This window comes from Danio rerio, chromosome 8 (genome assembly GCF_052040795.2).
Source record: "Danio rerio strain M-AB ecotype USA chromosome 8, GRCz13ab, whole genome shotgun sequence".
NCBI lineage: Eukaryota > Metazoa > Chordata > Actinopteri > Cypriniformes > Danionidae > Danio > Danio rerio.
Genome location: NC_141028.1, coordinates 41,331,473 through 41,351,336, shown reverse-complemented (window position 1 = coordinate 41,351,336; position 19,864 = coordinate 41,331,473). Strand labels below are relative to the sequence as shown.

At 34.1% G+C, this 19,864-nt stretch overlaps 1 protein-coding gene across 40 annotated transcripts in view; it reads right to left on the bottom strand.

The window, feature by feature from the left end:
* magixb (MAGI family member, X-linked b) overlaps positions 1-19,864 on the bottom strand; it is a 177,533-nt gene that overhangs the window by 84,520 nt on the left and 73,149 nt on the right. For 21 of the 40 annotated variants that reach the window (XR_015498256.1, XM_087265119.1, XM_087265122.1 and 18 more), the window contains one exon: positions 4,729-4,848. Coding sequence is in view for 39 of the 40 variants with exons in the window: in XM_087265119.1 (XP_087121245.1) it covers positions 4,729-4,848 (120 nt within the window). In the remaining variant the exon portion in view is untranslated. Of the gene's footprint in view, positions 1-2,509; positions 2,540-4,728; positions 4,849-16,346; positions 16,521-19,864 lie in introns of those variants that run through there. The other 19 variants (XM_087265117.1, XM_087265120.1, XM_087265121.1 and 16 more) reach the window with 3 other exon arrangements.

Genomic DNA, 19,864 nt, shown 5'->3' with positions numbered 1-19,864 from the left:
AAATGTACAACTCGCACTGAATGTACAAGCACTTTGAATTATTGTGTATGAAATCTGCTACATAAACTTGGTTGATACAGACATGTCGGGGGGCAGTACAATAGTGCAGTGGGTTGCACGATAGCCTCACAGCAAGAAGGTCATTGGTTTTGATTCCTGGCTGAACCAGTTGGCATTTCTGTTTGAGGTTTGCATGTTCTCCCCGTGTATGTTCTCTCGTCGTTTCCTCCGGGGGCTCCGGTTTCCCCCACAGTTCAAAGACATGTGATATAGGTGAATTGGGTAGGCTAAATTGTCCAAAGTGTATGAATGTGTGTGGATGTTCCCCAGAGATGGGTTGCGGCTGGAAGGGCATCCGCTGCTTAAAAACTTGCTGGATAAGTTGGTGGTTCATTCTGCTGTGGCGACCCCAGATTAATAAATGAATATATATATATATATATATATATATATATATATATATATATATATATATATATATATATATATATATATATATATATATATATATATATATATATATATATATATCAGTATGTTTTTAGGGGTGTGTAAAACCTCAAAATCAAGTGATATTAAAATTTGACAATATTTCTAGCTGATATGTAACCTGGAAAGCATTAAGGAGTAAAAGAGTAAGCATGAAAGATACCACTGATACATTTGCATTACACTGCAAAGCACACTTTTGTGTTGTGTGTTTTCTTTTTTAGGCGGGTTTCACTATTTATTGGACAGGACAGTGTGGGAACCAGAGAGAGGGGAATGTTCAACAAATGACCTTGAGCCGGGAATCAAACTCGTGTCACCGTGAGCACCTCAGGGCTATTTGTTGGCACACAAGGCTATTGACTTGCTTTGTGTTTTTATAGAAGGACATAATCATTCAGTTCTAAACTGAACATATCGGCTCTGCTCCATAAGAATTGCACATACAGTAGCACAGCAGGAATCAGGGACTGTTTCTCATCAAGTAACTAACAAGATCATGCTGAAGATGATGTGTGTAACAGACCTAAGCATCTGACAAATGTCTTATCTTGGAGTGCTGTGTTTCCTATCCACAGAGTACATAAGTATGTAAATTTAAAAATAAAAGTAAAACATGACTGGAGAGACTTGTCCAGAAAAATCAAACAAGAGAGATGACACTCAGATGAGTTTGTAAAAAAACCTTTTATAGTGGTTATACTGTAACATATTTTACTCATTCATTCATTCTATTTGGCTTAGTCCTTATTAATCAGGGGTCGCCACAGCGGAATGAACCACCAAGTATTTTACTGCATTAGATTAGATTAGTTAAGAGATTTAAAAAATGTACTTGCAGACTATTTGATGCAGTCATTCATTTTGTCATGTATTGAGCATTTCTTATCATTTCAGAGAAAAAACAATCAACTCTTCTTTATGGAAGAATCAAACTTTTACTTAAATTATGAAATAAAAATAAAATAAGCAAAAATTATTATAAAAAACTATGTAAAATAATAAAACAAAAAGGTTATTAAAACAATGTAAAACATTAAACAAAAACTAAATAATAAACAAAAATTTAATAAAAACAATGTAACATAATAAACAAAAAAATAATAAAAACAACATAAAACAATAAGTAAAAATTAAATAATAAACAAAAAGTTAAATAAAAACAATGTAAAATAATAAACAAAAATAAAATGATATACAAAAAGTAAATAAAAACAACGGAAAAAAATAAACAAAAGTTAAATAAAAACAATGTAAAATACATTGTATATATAGTACAAAATACAAAATAAAATCAGATGAAAACAATAAAAAAAATATCAACAAAACGAAACTAAATTAAATAATAAAATAAAAGCAAATTGAAGTATTTTCTATAGTCTCGGTGTGATTCTCAGTGTTTGGTGAACCTTTAAACTTTGAGCTGGTGGACAGATAAGCACTGCCAACACAACTATATTCAGTTCTATTGATACATGGTGATGTGTGTAAATGGAGCTCTTAGAACTGTCGATCAATAAATTAACACTGGATAAAAAAGCCCCACAGATGTAACACATGACCTTAAAATGCATTCAAAGAACACTAACAGGTTTATTTGGACTTTAAACTTTACCATTTATCATAAATCTACACTTTATTATAATTTTTTTTATTATTATTTTCATTAAAGGTTTCATTGCAAGTACGTCAACTATAACTCTCAGTAGAACATCAGTAAAGTGACAGAATTATGTTTAACCCTAAATGCTGATATAATAGCAAATGTATAGTCAGAAAAAAACCTTTATCAGGCAGAGAATCATAGTAACTTTATTGTCCATGATTACACTATTTATTATTTTACATTTTTTTGTTTCCATACAATTCAAAGTCATTTATAAGTCAAAAACTCCAGGCTATTTCAATGATTTAAAGGGTTAAACAAGTAGCTATTAACAGGTGTGCTAATCAGAAAGAACTGATATGTAGTTGTGGGATAGTTCACCCAAAAATGAAAATTTACTCAACATTTACTCACCCTCAAGTGATTCGAAGCCGTTCTTTTTTTCTATTGTGCACAAAAGAGATTTTGAAGAATGTTAGAATCTAGAAGCCACTGACATGCATTTTACAAAACACTATAGAAGTTTTTTGATCATGTGTGTTCAACAAAAGAAACTCAAACTGATTTGAAACAACTGAAGGGAATATTTACATTTTTGGGTGATTCTTTAAAGTAATCAGTTAATGTCCGATACCAATTAAAACAATGAAATAATTAACTTGCACTCTAAGAGCACTTCTCAAAAATCAAACTCCATTACGAATCTGAACCCACAGAGGATTCCAAAACCCTTTCATATTTCAAAAGCATTAATTGTGTGTAGGGATTAAAAGTGTAAATATACACTGAGGTTATTATATTTTTGCAATTTTTAAGTAGTTTTTATTTCAATAGTTTTTTTTTTATTTGATTCAGTTTAGTTTTAGTTTGATCCATTAATGATGCTGTTATTTTTAGTTCATATTTTATTTTTATTAACACATTTCTATCTAGTTGTATACTGTATATTTAGTTTCTGTTTTAGTTAACAGAATATCAGTGTAGACCACAGCAGTAAACAGACATTAAACCCCAAACAAATACAACTTTAATGTATAAAAGTAAAAATTATGAAGAATTCAGACAAGTTTCTACATATAAAAATACAACGTGCAGTTAAACATGCCTAGTTTATATTTTTTGGGCAGATGAAGAAAAGATAAACATGTTTTATATTTGTTATATATATATAGTTAAAGTTAAAATTATTAGCCCCCCTATTTATTTTTTTCCCCAAATTCTGTTTAACAGAGAGAAGATTTTTTCAGATTTCTAAACATAATAGTTTTAATAACTCATTTCTAATAACTGATTTATTTTATCTTTACCATGATGACAGAGAATAATATATCTTTACCATGATGACAGAGAATAATATTTGACTAGATATTTTTCAAGACACTTCTATTCGGCTTAAAGTGACATTTAAAGGCTTAACTAGGTTAATTAGGGTAACTAGGCAGGTTAGAGTAATTAGACAAGTTATTGTATAATGATGATTTGTTCTGTACACTGTATATTGAGAAAAAAAATAAGAAAACCTGCTTTTATTGTAGCCGAAATAACAAATAAGACTTTCTCCAGAAGAAAAAATATATTATTATCAGACATACTGTGAATTTTTTTTGCTCTGTTAAACATCATTTGGGAAATATTTAAAAAATAAAAAATAAAATAAAGAGGGGCTGATAATTCTGACTTCAACTGTAAGCAAGTTTTTTTTTTTTAGTATATAAACATGTTTAGCTGATGCAGCTTATGTTGCAAAAAAAGCCATCACAGGTATTCCTCAAAAGCCACAGAACAAACTTTCATATCTTTTTGCTAATAATTATTATATATTATCCATTTCAGTTTTTTTTTGATGACTGTAGTTAGTTTCTTAAGTTTTAGTTTTTTTTTTCATTTATTGTAAATTTTTATTTTATTTCAGTTTACAAAAATGTTTTTTAAACCAATGGTTTAAGTCTTATTTTTTCTAAAACAACATAACAATATATTTTATTGAAATAACATCGGTTGGAATACAGACAGAGCAATTTCTCACATTAGACTGATCTGTACTTTGCACTGTTTTTGACAAACTTCTGGTTGACAAACAAAAAAATATGTTAAAAAAAAATTTTTCACTTATTATTCATGCATTTTCTAATACAAAAGGCACTTGATGTTTGTTTAATGTATGCAGATGTTTATTAAAAACAAGTTTTTTATAACCAATTTTTCCGGATCTGACTTTGATGAAAATTCAGATTTGAACCTTTAAATTGAGGCTTTAAAGGGTTTGTTCACCCAAATGTGAAAATGTACTTATTATTTACCCACGCTCAAGTGGTTTCAAACCTTGTTTTGAGTTTCTTTCTTCTAATGAAAACTAATGAAGTCATTCTGAATAAAACTGAAACCCTGTAACCATCGACTTCCATAAACAAATACTATAGAGGTCAAGAGTTGCAAGTTTCTTTTAAGTTAACTACTATTATGTTCAGAAGAAGAAAAAACCCAAACAGGTTTGGAACAAGTGAAGGGCGAGTAAATGATGACAGGATTTTCATTTTTGTGTCAACTCTTGCTTTAAGAACCCCTGCACTACAGTTTTCTTCTTCATAATCACTATAAATTCTTCAGGAAATGTGTCACGAATACTGTCTGACCTTTGAACTTTCCGCTCTCCAACAGCGCCCCCGACTCCTCCAGAGAGAAGAACTCTTCAACTGACACAAAGTTATAGTCGACCCCAGAGATCTCACCGTCTCGTGGCTGTCTAGTTGTACCTGCCATGACATGGAAGACAGGAAAACACACATTAAATACAGCAAGTTCAAATAACATAGACACTGCAAAAAGTTTTTGTCTTGTTTCTTGTCCAAATATCTAAAAATTCAAATACTGTATCTAAAAATTATTTTTAAAAAGTTGTAAAAATTACATATAAAAAATACAGTAAGTGAGTTTTTATCGAATAGCTCATTCCTATTATTATTCGTATAGCTTTCTTGATAGCTAAATAATCTGCCAATGGGGTAAGTAAAAATAAACTTATATTTCACTGCAAAAAAATAAAAATTGTCTTGTTTCTATTCCAAATAGCTAAAAACTATTAAATCAAGAAGCATTTTCAAGAGAAGCAAAAAATGTTGTCTTGTTTTAAGAAATAATGTCAAATTCAAGTGTGTTTTTCCCTAAAACAAGTAAAAGAATCTTGTTTTTCCTTTTGGCATAATATGATTATTTTGCTCTTCCCCATTGGCAGATAATTTAGCTTGTTTTAAAGAAAAACTCACTTAATTTCAACAAATTATTTCTTAAAACAAGACAATATGTTTTGCTTTTCTAGAAAATGCTTCTTGATTTTATAATTTTTAGATATTTGGACTAGAAACAAGACAAAACTTTAAGCCCCGATTCACACGGGGTGTCGGCGTCAACACTTGCCACTCACTTTGAATGAGTTACATTAAGCACTGCTAAACTGCTTACTGCAGAAGTTGAGAACTTCTTAACTTTTCAAGCACCAACAGAAGTGTCAGCCAATCAGATTGTTTCATGCAAATACCCCAGCTCAGACAGAAGCCAGTTGCAGTCAAATTTTATTGGCTGACACTGCTAGGATGATTGCGTCAGCCCCAAATTCTGAAACGCCCTCTATAAAGCGTTAACGCTGACGCCCCGTGTGAATACATTGACACATTGTTTAGCTTGTTTTAATGAAAAACCTGTTTTTTCTGAAAACAAGACATTAGTTCTTGCTTGTCCAGAAAATGCTTCTTGATTTTATCATTTTTAGATATTTGGACTAGAAACAAGACAAAATCTAACACCCGACACCAAAATCTTCACACCTCAACGCTTCCTATTCACTTTAAAAGGGTGACGCCAAGCGTTACCGAACTGAATCCGTTACTCACTGCAAAAGTTGGGAATTTCTCATCTTTTTAAATGCCAATGGAAGTGTTAGCCAATCAGATCACTTTATGCAAATACCCCAGCTCAGACAGTAGCCAGTCCTGATCTAAATTCATTGGCTGACACTGCTTTGACGATCGCGTCTACCCGCTGATTTGAAAATCGGTGCGGGACAAAGATATTTTGTAGTGTTCAAGAGGAAAACCTATTATTAGTTATTAATTAGCTTACTTTGTTAACCCATTGACATATTATTTAGCTTGTTCTAAGGAAAACTTCACATATTTTTGACATAGTATTACTGAAAACAAGACAACTGATCTTGCTTGTCCTCAAAATGCTTCTTGATTTTATAATTTTTAGATATTTAGACTAAAAGCAAGACAATCTCTAACCCATGATTTACATGTAAATGCTTCCCATTCACTTTGAAATGGTGACGTCAAGCATTGCTGAATTGTGGATTCATTGCTTGCTGCAGAAGTTGGGAATTTCTCAACTTTTCAAGCGCCGACAGAAGTGTCAGCCAATCAGATTGCTTTATGCAAATAGACAGTAGCCCGTTGCAATCTAAATTCATTGGTTGATGTTGCTTTGGTGATCGTGTAAGCCCAACTTTGGACACACCCTCTGTCAAGCGTTAACGCTGTCTCCCCATGTAAATCGGCACAAGTGAGACAAGCATATTTTGCAGTGTTCAAACCGAAAACGCAATTTTTTTGTTTATCTATTTTTTTTTTTTTTACCATTATTTATGACAGGACAGTAGAGATTTCAGACAGGAAAGCATTGGGAGCAGAGAGGGGGGAAAGATCGACAAAGGACCTTGAGCCTGGCATTGAACTCGGGTTGCCATGAGCACGACGGTGCACAGTACCATGAGGCTATTGGCACTTACAGCGAAAACATGATTAATTTGCTTACTCCGTTAACCAATTGACATATTATTTAGCTTGTTTTAAAGAAAAACTAACTTATTTCTGACACATTATTTCTAAAAACAAGACAATAGTTCTTACTTGTCTAGAAAATGCTTCTTGATTTAAGAATTCTTTTGATATTTGGACTAGAAACAAGACAAAAACTCTAATTAGGAAAAGTATTTATGTAATTATTGACAGATCTCTGTCCCACACTACAACCTTCAGCTCAACCTCTGTATAAGTGTGTGTGCGTTAGGGTGTGTGTGTGTGTGTGTGTGTGTGTGCAAACGTCCAGATTAAGATGGCATCTTATCCCCTTCTCCATCCAGCCTTGACTGACAAGTTAACAGGACTATGAACAGCCCAGACCAATTACAGTGATCCAGCCTGGAAAAGCTGACACGTCCCTCTCTCTCTCTCCCTCTCTACAGGCTTTGAAAGGCTCCACACTGACACAACATCAATCGCGAATTCTTTATCACTCTTCTACCACACACACGCAAACACACACACGCAGATCCTACCTCCTTTCTGCTTCAATATCTCTAATTAAGAGTGTGATAAGCAAAAGCAAAGTCCCCCCAGTACATCCCGACAGTCCCGGGTGCTTGGCTCAGAGGTTCTGCGCTCTGCGGTGGGTTTGTTTGTGTGTGTATTGATATATTCACCCGCAGCTCACACAGCCAGAGGCCTGCTGGAATGATTAGACCGAATGACTTCCCGCCACACCCACCGCACGTCAATCACAGCCAGACAAGAGGACAAGAGGAGCGAGCAGAGCCTGTCTAATTTAAGGCTGGCCTCAAGGGTCTGTGTGTGTGTGTGTGGGAGCATATGTGTGTGTGCACGAAATTAAGCAATGCCTAATGCAAAGGCAATGTGAGGATTCTTGGTTTGAAAAGTGCTGTGAGTGCTGGAGAGGTCTCCACAAATTGGGTGTTATTAATGAAAATCCTTCACTTTGGTGTTCATATGATAATTAGTGATAAACGTAGAGATTTTATCAGTGTTATTAAAGATCATGCTGAAGAAAAGCACACTGCTGTGTGTTTCACAGAGGTAGCTCGTGGTTTGGATGGTATTGAGCAGGATTCTTCCATGCCAACGAACAGGTCATGACATGGATAGACGGTTGATAGATATGAGTGCCAATACTTGCAACTGGGATAAAAATATTACGAGGACAAACATATAAAACGTGTCTTTATGGTTCGTGCAATACATGTAATCAACAACAAACAACAGTTTGTGGCAGTAGTTCGTAATAAAAAAACGGTCATATAAGAAAACATGTTTTTTCAAATTAAAATAAGGTAAGTGACGTTATTTCTCCTTTTTTTTACTTTAAATAGTGAAGACAGAAATTGTTCATACCCCTGATAAATTCTGAATAAAAGTTTCTTGTCATAAAAAATGACACAGTTTCTTCCCAAAAGATAAAACATGATGTCCAAGAGGAATCATTGTGAAAAAAAAAACATTTATCAGCTTTTATTTTTCACATTAAAAAAAAAAAATTAAGTCCGAACTTGCCAGGGGTATGAAAATTTCAGGCTTGACTATATATATAAACTGAACTGCCAACTAATTCGGCATGTGTTTTATGCAGCGAATGCCCTTTCAACCATAACCCAATACTGGGAAACATCTATACACCCTCTCATTTAAACACACTCATACACTATATTTAGTTCATCCAATTCACTTATACCACATGTTTTTGGACTGTGGGGGAAACCGAAGCACCCGGAGTAAACCCCCAGGAACACAGGGAGAACATGCAAACTTCACACAGAAATGCCAACTGACTCAGCTGGGACTCGAACTTTTGACCTTCTTGTTGTAATGTGACAGTGCCTACCACTGAGCCACTTTGCCGCCTTAACTAAAAACAGTAAAAAATTATTGTGACAGTTTTTTGTTGGCAGACAATTCCATGTTTATGTCTCACAGTAGCTTTAAGACTTCTGTCACATCCCCAAATGGCAAACTATACACTACACTACACCCTAAAAAAGGTTCTTTAGTGGTTCTTCAGTGGATCTTTGAGTTGGTTGAGGTGCACCCTTTTTTTAAGTGTATGCACTTTTATACTATGCACTTTTGCATTTGTACACTGAACCATTTAGTGTGTGAGTTTAGTGTCATCTCAAATGGAACACAAAGGCTGTGTTCCAAATGACCTACTACTCGATTAGATTCTACATTTAAATTTGAATTTACTAGACATCCTTTTGAAAAATATGTTATGTACAGTACGGAATTTGGACTATACTTCATCTGCCACTAGTCATTATCACATGACTGACCTGCATCAGTTGACTCACTTCACTCCCATTCATGAATTTCCTTCATGTGACATAACAGGATTGAGTAGCGTCCATCAGATGCCCACTCACATGAAGAAGTAGGTAATTTGGGTACTTCTACCACACTGTTTTTCAAATACTATGAATTCGGATTTACTACTTGGCTTGTATACTGTTTCTAATATACAATATAGTATGGAAGTAAGTAATTTTGAATACAGACTTATGTACTTTTTTACTAAAAGCAAGTTTTAAATTTAATTTAGACATTTAATGGTTGCCAGTTTAAAGAAAATAACTGACCAAACTAACAAATAGAATCTGCCATGATATAACTATAGTCATCATCGAGAGACAGCTTAATTACTTAGTATGCAGGAGGAAAATAATTATGTAAGTATAACTAGTAATAAATAAAAAAATTAGTAATTCAACCTCAGTGCACAATACCGCCGCCCCTTCTGCTACAAGAGCAAAGCTGCAGCACATTTTTTAACAGTTGAATAGGTACGCCATTCAGTTATTTAAATTGCACTCATTATTTGTTTTCATAAAGTAAATAAGTATATAATTTGGGTCACATCTTTTATCTTTTTTGATACTTTAAGTTTGAGACTTTATATCGCACAGCTGCAGTTATTTTATATTTCTAACTGAGGGAGTAAATGTGTGCATTCAGAATGCTTAATGCACATGCACTCAGAGGAGTCTGGGTCAGAAAGCTGCTGTGAAAGACAGAAAGGTCACTACAAATCACATGCTAATCATTTGCAAACTGCATGTTTTGGTTCATATAATAATTATTAAAGTACATGGCTACTAAAGTACATGGCGGCTATCAATATTATCAAAGATCATGAGGAAGAAAATCATACTGCTGTGTGTTTCACATGCACAGAGGCAGTTTGGATGTTATTGAGCGGGTTTCTTCCATGCCAGTGGACACGTCATGACATGGAGAGATGTTTAATAGATATGAGAACAAAAAGATCAAACAGCGTTCAGTATACTAATACCAGACAAAACAATCTCATTTATACAGTATATATGCAGATATTATAAGAACAAATTTACAATAGTATTCCTCCCAGTTGAGGCTTATATATGAAAACATTGTACCTTTTTACATATCTTTACCAATTTGGACATTTTTAACTATGTGTGTATAGTCGTGACAGTCATTGTCTCAGTTTTGTGTCTTTTTCACAGTTTTAACTGCATTTTTGTATCTCAAAAACATTGTCTATTTTATAATTGTTTTTCACAGTTGCAACCTTTATTTACATCTGGGCTTTTGTATTTAGCCATCACAGACTATACTTCACAATAGCACATTTATTCATAATACCTTTGTTTATACCCCATTGTGCACTATTACATCACATTATTGTGATGTATAACTGTATGTTGAAAACTCACAATTTCCTTTTCTCACAACTTTTACATCTAATTATTGTATATTTACATACCAAAACTGTGACTTCACAGCTGGGCTTTTGTAACTCTTAATTGCATCTTTCGAGTGTAGCAATTAATTTTCCCATTTTTATATCTTACAAATGTATCTTTATATCTTAACATTTAGACTTTTTCACTGATTTGTCACTATTGTGACAATTCCCCTTTACATCTCACAAACTCAACTAAACTTCAACTCTAATAACTGGACTGACACGGTTTCAGTTGACTAGAACTTCTATATTAAGCTGCTTTGACAATCTACATTGTAAAAGCGCTTTAGAAATACAAATGAATTGAATTGAGATTTGGTTTTATTATTTTTTGACAACTGGAGCTTTATATCTCATATATGTGCCTCAAAATTTTGAATCTCACAATTGTACCTTAAATACTTAATGACTATCTTTATTTCTCGTAAATGCATTTACCTTTTTTTATTAGTTCTTCACATTTCACAGTTGTATCCTCATTAATTTATTCATTCATTCATTCATTTTCCTTTGACTGAGTCCCCCATCCATCAGGGGTCACCACAGTGGAATAAACCGCTAAATTATCCAGGGTGAATGCCCTTCAATCTGCAACCCAGTACTTTCGCCCATATACTCATACACTGCAGCTGATTTTGTTTATTAAATTCACCTATAGTGCATGTCCTTGGACCTGCACATGGAGGAAACCCTCTCAAACATGGGGAGAACATGCAAACTCCACACAGAAATGCCAACTGACCCAGCTGACCTTCTTGCTGTGAGGCAACAAGGTGTTAACCACTGAGTCACCGTGCCACCCACAATTGTATATTTATATTTCAAACTTGTGACTTACAGTTGTACCTTAAACATTCCACAGCTTTTTTTGTTTGTTTTATACCCCACACATTAAATTATTTTTTCTTAATTCACAATTGAGCATTTACATCTCCCTATTTTGTATCAGAACTTCAAGGAAACACTTGCTTCAAATATTTACAAATGAAGTGCAAATGTATTTTGTTTAAAACTGTATAAACTAATGCATATATAAAAACAGGCTACAACTGGGGAAAACCACCTATGCTAATTGCTAAATAAATTCCTTCCCAAACAGGTGGTTGCTAGATATTATTTATTAAATTTCCTATTTATTGTATTTTATTGACGTCTACCCCCACCTCAACCCTAAACCCAACCATCACAGTAACATAAAAACAGTAGTTGTACAGTGTATTGTTTATGATATGTATTAAATTACCCAATAACTACCCCATCCCAACAATAAACCCAACCGTCACATTACTGCAAAAATATGAATTATGTCATAAAAAAGCTACTTTATTGATGTACATATCACACTTCCATCCAGCCATATATCCAATCAACACTTTATTTCCCAAACACTTTGCTTAGCATGCTAAGCTACAAGCTAAGATAAGCCAAAGAGCATAGAATCACCAAGAGGCGACACTCTAGTGCAATTTGGGGAACAGACACTAGATGGTGGCTATTTTTTAATGAAAACTCCAATAGAACAACAGCATATTATAAGTCTGTAAAATAAACTATAAAACGTGCTGATGATTGTGATAGTAAGTGCTGTATTGTCGTCTTTCAGGTAGTATTTCAGCTTTAATGCACTTTTTTAAATGAATAAATAAAAAACAAAGCAGCAGCTTGCCATCGCGACAGCAATAAGATCCAATGGATTGTCGGCGCAATAGCCTACTGGTTAGCATGCCGACATATGGTGCAATAGCACATCAGGATGTCCCGAGTTCAAATCCTGGCTCGAGGACATTTCCCTACCCTAACCCCTCCCCCTTTTCTCTCTTTCCAACTTTGCTCCCTGTTTAAATACTGTCCTATCTAATAAAGGTAAAAAGACCAAAAATAAATCTTTAAAATAAGATCCAATGGACAGCCGACCACTTTCACTCCAAAATAGCGGAATCCGGTACAATGAAACGTTCTATTGAGTGCCGCCTCTTGGTCATTCTAAGCTCTTTGGCTAAGCTGCAGCAGTTTGTACATTTGTTCAAAAACAAACAGAAATAGTGGGAGAGAATTTTGAACTTACTTGGACGAATATAGTCAGTCAAAAACTCAAAGTATCAAAAACAACAGCCTGCTACAACTGTATTACAAATACACAACAATTACAAACCTAAAATACTCTTTTACAAATATTCCAATTTTTCCGAAGTCTTCAAATCCTTAAAGCCTCAATGGGATTGGAGTAATACCTTCAAACTGACACCAGACAGGCTCAGTGTGAATTATTCTCTCTGAGCTCCAGCTAAGTGATCGAACACACACCAGAGACATGGAGAACACATTATGACTCTCTCCCTCCATGAATTAATGATGAGCCTGTTAATTGTCTGTCAGGTGTTTTTGACCTTTTGTGTCATTGTGTCATAAATAACCTCCCGGTGACCTCAGTGTACCCAAGGTCTTTGTTGTGACAGATTGAGACCTCCAGCAAGAGTGACACTTGAGTTCACACTCAGCAGAATTCTTCCTTCAGTGTGAGTGCAGGGCTATTCAGCAGTGCGTACTGATACAGCTTATTTCCACTACTAATTGTGCTCAAGGCGCACAAAAAACAAACCAATGACAAACACATGATGCTAAAGAGAAAATGAGGGAGCTTATTTCATCTGTCACCCATCGGTTTAACTGATGTATGAAGAGGTTTAACACTTGGACTACCAAGGTAATCATCTAAAACTTTATAATTTTGTAGTGAAATAAAACTGAAATAATAATCTAAAAATAACCTTAAATATTCTAACTGTACCCTGACTTTTCTTAAATTTATTTATAATTTATTCTAACATTATTTTATTCAAAATGACAAAACGGAGAAAAAAATCTGAGTATAACTACAGTTAAAAAGTACACTGTTGTTTTTGTTTGTTGTTTTTCTACAGAATTTTCTGTGTATTTTAATATACAGTGAAATGCCTGCTGTTTTACAGAAATTCTCTGTATTGTAAAATTTCACCATTGAATTTGCAGTTGTATTATATAACTTGTTTGTTTTTTATAGAAGTTTTACATAGAGTGTTATTTAATATTTACTAATTTGTCCTGTAAAAATAGAAAGATTTAACCAACCTAAATCAAAGTGTTTTTATTAGCAATTAAGATGTAAGTTAACCATGTGAGGATTAAAGTAAGGTGATTTACGTTAAATAATAGACTATTTGTAGGCTACATACAGTAAGTGTAGTGTAAATTATGCATTGTTTCGCTCTCGCAGCCATACAGTATCACACTGCAGCCCAAGACCAGTTACTCACTTAAGCAAATGGGACAACTAGGTTGCTGTTGAAAGCAGTGTTGGTGAGACCAGCAGAGGACACTCAACCAGTGATCTGTGTGAGTCCTAATGCCGCAGAAAAGTGAAGGGGACACCATACTGTCAGTGGGCACCGTCTTTCGGAAGAGACGTTAAGAGACTCTCTGAGGTCATTAAAAATCCAATGGCACTTCTTAAAGAGTAGGGATCTAACCCCAATTCCTTCCATTGGTCCTTACCCATCCACCGAATTGGCTCTATCACTGTCTCTCCACGCCACCTATAGCTGGTGTGCGGTGAGCGCACTAGCACCATTGTCCTGTGGGGGCCGTTGTATCATCCAAGTGGATGCTGCACACTGGTGGTGGTGTGGAGAGACAGCCTCTCAAGATTGTGAAGCACTTTGGGTGTAAATGCGCTATATAAATATACAAATTACATTACATTTTTCTCTGGCAAATAAATCATTATATGGTATTATATTATTTGCCCCTAACCTTCCTAACCACACATATTACTCATGTGCTTAGTATATATACAAACAAAATGAAATAAAAATAGTCATAGATTTTCCGCAGTTTTTCCGCAGATGTTTAGCCCATCATTGATTCTGTTTATTTACTTGAGCATTTGTGTGTAAATCTATATTTATTCAGTTTTTTAATTAATTTCAGTAATACTATTGACTAATATGAAACTGTTCATCTGGTTAATGTACAATGCAGTTTGTCCAGTAATATTTTCTGTCTTTAGTAAATATATTATTTGAGAGAATTGCTTTGTTTACCAAATTAAGTGAATCTAATTGGTTTTGCATTTTAAACATTAAATACAAGTTAAAAAGCTTTTATTTTTTATGTCACATATTAAAGTTTTAGTTATGATACTATCAAAATAATTCCACAGAAATATTCAGATTTTTACCAAAATTCTCCGCAGAAATAGCAAAAAAAAGTCTGCATATTACGTCTGGCCTTAGTTATTGTACATGGGAAAACTATACTTTGAAAGTAAATGACTGTAAACGGACAGAGCAAAATCATAAATAAATCATTATAACCTTTAATTCATAATGATTATCCTAAAAGTTGAACTTTTTTTTTCCTGTTTATAAAAATAATATAAAAAGTAATATACTGTAAATTCATTAACTGTAAAGCCTTTTCTGTATTTTGTAGTTTTTGCTTGTCATTTTGTAAACTAGGCAGTTCATTCTACTGTGGCGGCGCCAGACTAATAAAGGGACAGAGCCAAAAATATATATATATATTTTTTTAATTGGTTATTTATTGCTTGAATTAAATGTTTTTTTTTCCTTTTTTTTTTTTTTTTTACATTTTACAGAGTATTTTGAAATGCTGTAATGGTCAAATTGACCATGTGCATTATACACAGCATTTTATTTCAGCATAATCCTTTGTTTTTTCATAAATGTCCCTGTTTTGTTTTTGTGCACTGAACTATATATTGGTGAGGCTTTTATTATTACATCCTATCACAAAGAATTCACTGAATATTGATCTATTTTGAATTTGTATTTACAATAGCGGGTTCTGTGGTTGTCTGTGAACTAACAAATTTTCACATTCATTACAATTAAATGTTATGTTGATTACCGTTGTTTATGTTTAGCATTAACAGATACATTTATTCATGGGTTTTAATTCCAGTGCACATGATTGTTTACTACAACTCGAGAGCATTGTAAAGTCCAAAAGTCCTAATGTAGCCAACTGAAGCATTTCAGATGTAATCATTTACACAATTCAATTTTTAATCTACAAAATATTCCACACTTTCAAAAATGCATTCTAAAACCTCAACAGAAGCTTCAAATGCAAACATGACATGAGGAAATGACATTCAGTACAGTCTACAACAGTCAGACAGACGTCTATGATCATTCTAGCAGTAAAGAAACGCTGGTAGTTCTACAGTCATTTTAATAACAACAGACGTTTAAAGATTCATTTTAAAAGCTCAACAGAAGCTTCAAATGCTAAAATGACCTAAAGAAATGACATTCAGCACAGTCTAGACAGACCATAACAGTCAGACTGACCTCTATGGTTTTTCTAGTAGCTATAGAACTCCAGCAGTTCTAGTGTTACAGTCATTTTTTAAACCATATATCAACAGACTTTTAAAGATTCATTCTAAAAGCTCAACAGAAGCTTTAAATGTAAATATGACCTGGAAAAATGACATTGGGTTCAGTCAAGAACAGTCTGACTCACCTCTATGGATTTCTAGTGTTACAGTAATTTTTACTCTTCAAAAAATAACACAATCACAGCAACTGATTCTGAAGGCTCATTGTACGTCACACAGAAGCAGAGTAATCTGTGCAGTGTGCAGTGTATTCTCTAAAGAGACCCCCTCTGTACTCACCCATTATAAAAGCCATTTAATTTGATTCTATTGCATGAATAATTGATAAACGGCCGACCGTTTCTTAATTCCTTTAAGCAGTTTAATCCTCTACGTCCTGCGTTCCTTTTTAGCAATGGACCATGTGAACTCTCTCTCTCAGTCTGCTGTCCCAGTCCATGTCTATTGTTCGATGGCTTTGGTTTAATTAGACGGCAGCTATATTTGTTTTATTCTAACGCGCCCTCATTTGGAATCAATACAAAATGGCTTCAAATACACAGTAAAAAGGAATCTAAAAGGGCAAGCGGTGAGAATGTATTTACTGTACTACAGTAGAATTGATATTAAGCCTGTTCATATGCATACTCTTTAGAAGCCAGGCATGATGGGATAAAGAGCATTACAAAATCCAATCAAGCCAAAAATACAACAAAAAGCAAATTAAATGGAGAATATCAATTGGAACGTAATGAAACTAAAATGTTTGCTAGCGATTTAAATGTAGCATTATGTAGATTGCATTTTGAATGCATTATGGCAACAGTTTTTTGCATGCTGTCCTCATTCAGCCCCCAGCTATATGAGACAGACATTATGTAATAATGGTCTGATACAGTCATACACTCTCTAATACAGTCATTATACTGCGGTCGTTTGACAGGACACACACTCATGCTCTTAGAAAGCTGCCTTCGCTGTGCTTTTTAATGTTGTTCAGCTAATTTTCAAAATGTTGTCTTTACTTTAAAGACAATGTTGTATTAAAATGTTATATTACTTTGTAAAAGTAATAAATGCAACAATGCATACTGTAAATGTTATATGTTTCTTTCTTTAACCAGATTAAAAATATATATTTATATATATATTCAGTATGTCTACATATTTTAAATTCTGCTCTGGGGTGTTAGAGAAATTGCCCACAGGAGGCTGGTAGCTGTTTAGCCAATGGCAGTGGAGCTATTAAAGATATAAGATAAAATGTAGACAATCAGTGTCTTTAACTCTAAGCCAAGACTGCTGGTTATTTAATCGCCCTTAAATGCGTGTTATTTCGATATCGCTGTTGGACAAACTAACTGTTACTGGGAAAAATGACAGGGCTATAAAGGTCATCATTATCAGAGTGTAAAGCCTTTTAAAAATGTCATGTAGTGCTGTGTTTCTTTGTAGTGTTAGTTTTTAAGGTTTTGTTGACATTGTTGACTGTATACTCCAGTACATTATACTTTAAATGGGACATATTATGCAAAAAAAACTATACAGGTAAACAGTTGTGAGGTAACATTCTTTTAATATAACCAGCTTCAAATGGTAAAATTGAATTTAAAAAAAAAAAAAATTAAAATCACATTTGATAAAAACAGTGCACAGAAACACTTTGATTGACATTTTACATGTCATCAGAGGGGGAAAGCCCCGCCCATTATTAATGATCTCTGACTCATTAGCATAGGACGTTAGTCTTGTTTTGGAATCTGCCACTATGCTGACACATAGGCATTTATAGCTTCTCCCCCTTTTTTGAAAAGAGCACAAACTGGTTTGAATTTAAAGTCTAATTTGGGCAGTTTTACAGAGTTATAAAACATTATCTGTGAGGTATTACAAGCTAAAACTTCACATAAACACTCTAGGGGCACCAAAGACTTATATAATATCTTGCAAAAAGGAGCATGATAGGTCCCCTTTAGCATAGTTTTCAAAACTGCCATTTGAAGGTATTGTGTTTTTTTGTTTTTTTGCTAATACTGTAGCTGCAAGTAGTGGCTGCTTTTGAAAGTTTACTTATATTTAGTTTTTAATCAGTGGTTTTGGAATGTCCATCAAGTTGGCAAGGTCATGTGACTTCAGTAAACAGGGCTTTGTTACATCATGAAGTTTCAAAATGTTTAGAAAACCTAAAGACTCTCCATTTGGGGGCAATCAATGTTAATTTCTTTCCGGCTTAGTCCCTTTATTAATCTGGGGTCGCCACAGCGGAATGAAGTGCCAATTTATCCAGCATATGCTTTACGCAGTGGATGCCCTTCCAACTGCAACCCATCTCTGGGAAACATCCACACACACTCAATTAAAATCATACACTACGGAAAACTAAGCCTACCCAACCTGTACCGCATGTCTTTGGACTATAGGGGAAACTGGAGCACCCGGAGAAAACCCCTGCATACGCAGGGAGAGCATGCAAACTCCACACAGAAACGCCAACTGACCCAGTCGAGGCTCGAACCAGCAACCTTCTTGCTGTGAGGCGACAGCACTACCTACTGTGCCACTGCGTCGCCCAGGCAAATAAATGTAATATCATCATAAATTTACATCAATCGTGTGGGTTCACTTAGATTGCGTCTCAAGTGCATATTACTGAACAGGTTTAATGACGTTTTAATAAAACATTTGTAAAATTAAAAAATATATAGTTAATAATAGTTAATTAACTCTTGTTGTCCTGTTTAGCAGAGCCACCACGGAACAAAACATTATATAAGCCTTGAAAATTTGTAAAAGAATGCACATTATGCAGACCGTTAATAGTCAGTGGTATTAGATAAAACTTTAAGTCCATTTACAGGTTATACTTTAATTTAGATTTTACAATACACTTAAAAAAGTTGATTCTAATAAATGTTTTGCCTGTGTTTTTGTTGCATATACTGTACATGGTTTGATCAGCCAGTGTGTCTCTAGCATCTGGTGTTTCGAATGCTTTGAAATGCTTTTGCGAAGCATTGGTTCAATTGTTTTAAAGCTTTGTTTCAACCATCACTAACAGGTGCACATATCAGAGATCATTACAACATTTAATTTCTGCAAAATTCCTATAAGATGTTTTGCTCCTTATTAATCACACAGAGACAGGTCGTTGGTATGTGTTTTCTTATGTTAAAATCAGAGTTTTCTTTGATGTTGTGAGTTGTTTGCTAGTTGTTTGCCACGTTTGCTAACCTTCATGTTCCTGTGACTCCTTCAAAGAGCAGTTTTCCTTTTGTTTGGTAAAAATATGACAGGTCATAGGGGAGGGAACATATTTTTAATGATGGAGACATGGCAAGTAGTCCTATAGTTATATTAAGTTGAATTGAAATAACAGTGTTTATTTAATAGTTTTGTAATATAATCAAAATTTAGGGAATTTGCAGTTGTATGCTAATATGCACAGTATTAATGTCCCTGCAGTTAGTGGGGTCTTCATGTAGAAAGCCTGAGCAAGGTTATGTACGGCAGTCCAGACTGAATAATAAAATCTAATTTTCTCCGTCTGTCTTTTTTATAGATATTTTTTTGCAAATATTGTTTGAGCTTTTTTCTGGATACCCCATTTGTCTTCACTTAAGTGTAATAAACACTCTTTTGAATAACATCTTAAGTAATCTTAGTCTTAAGCCTATCTAGCGTCTATCTGCCCTTGGCATTTACCGGACACATCACAACACTAGCTAAGTGTTTTATATTTAGCAATACGAAAACACAGTTTTCTAAGAATCACTCTCACAATGTAACCCTCACCTTTATTTAAAATGCCCCTCAAGTTG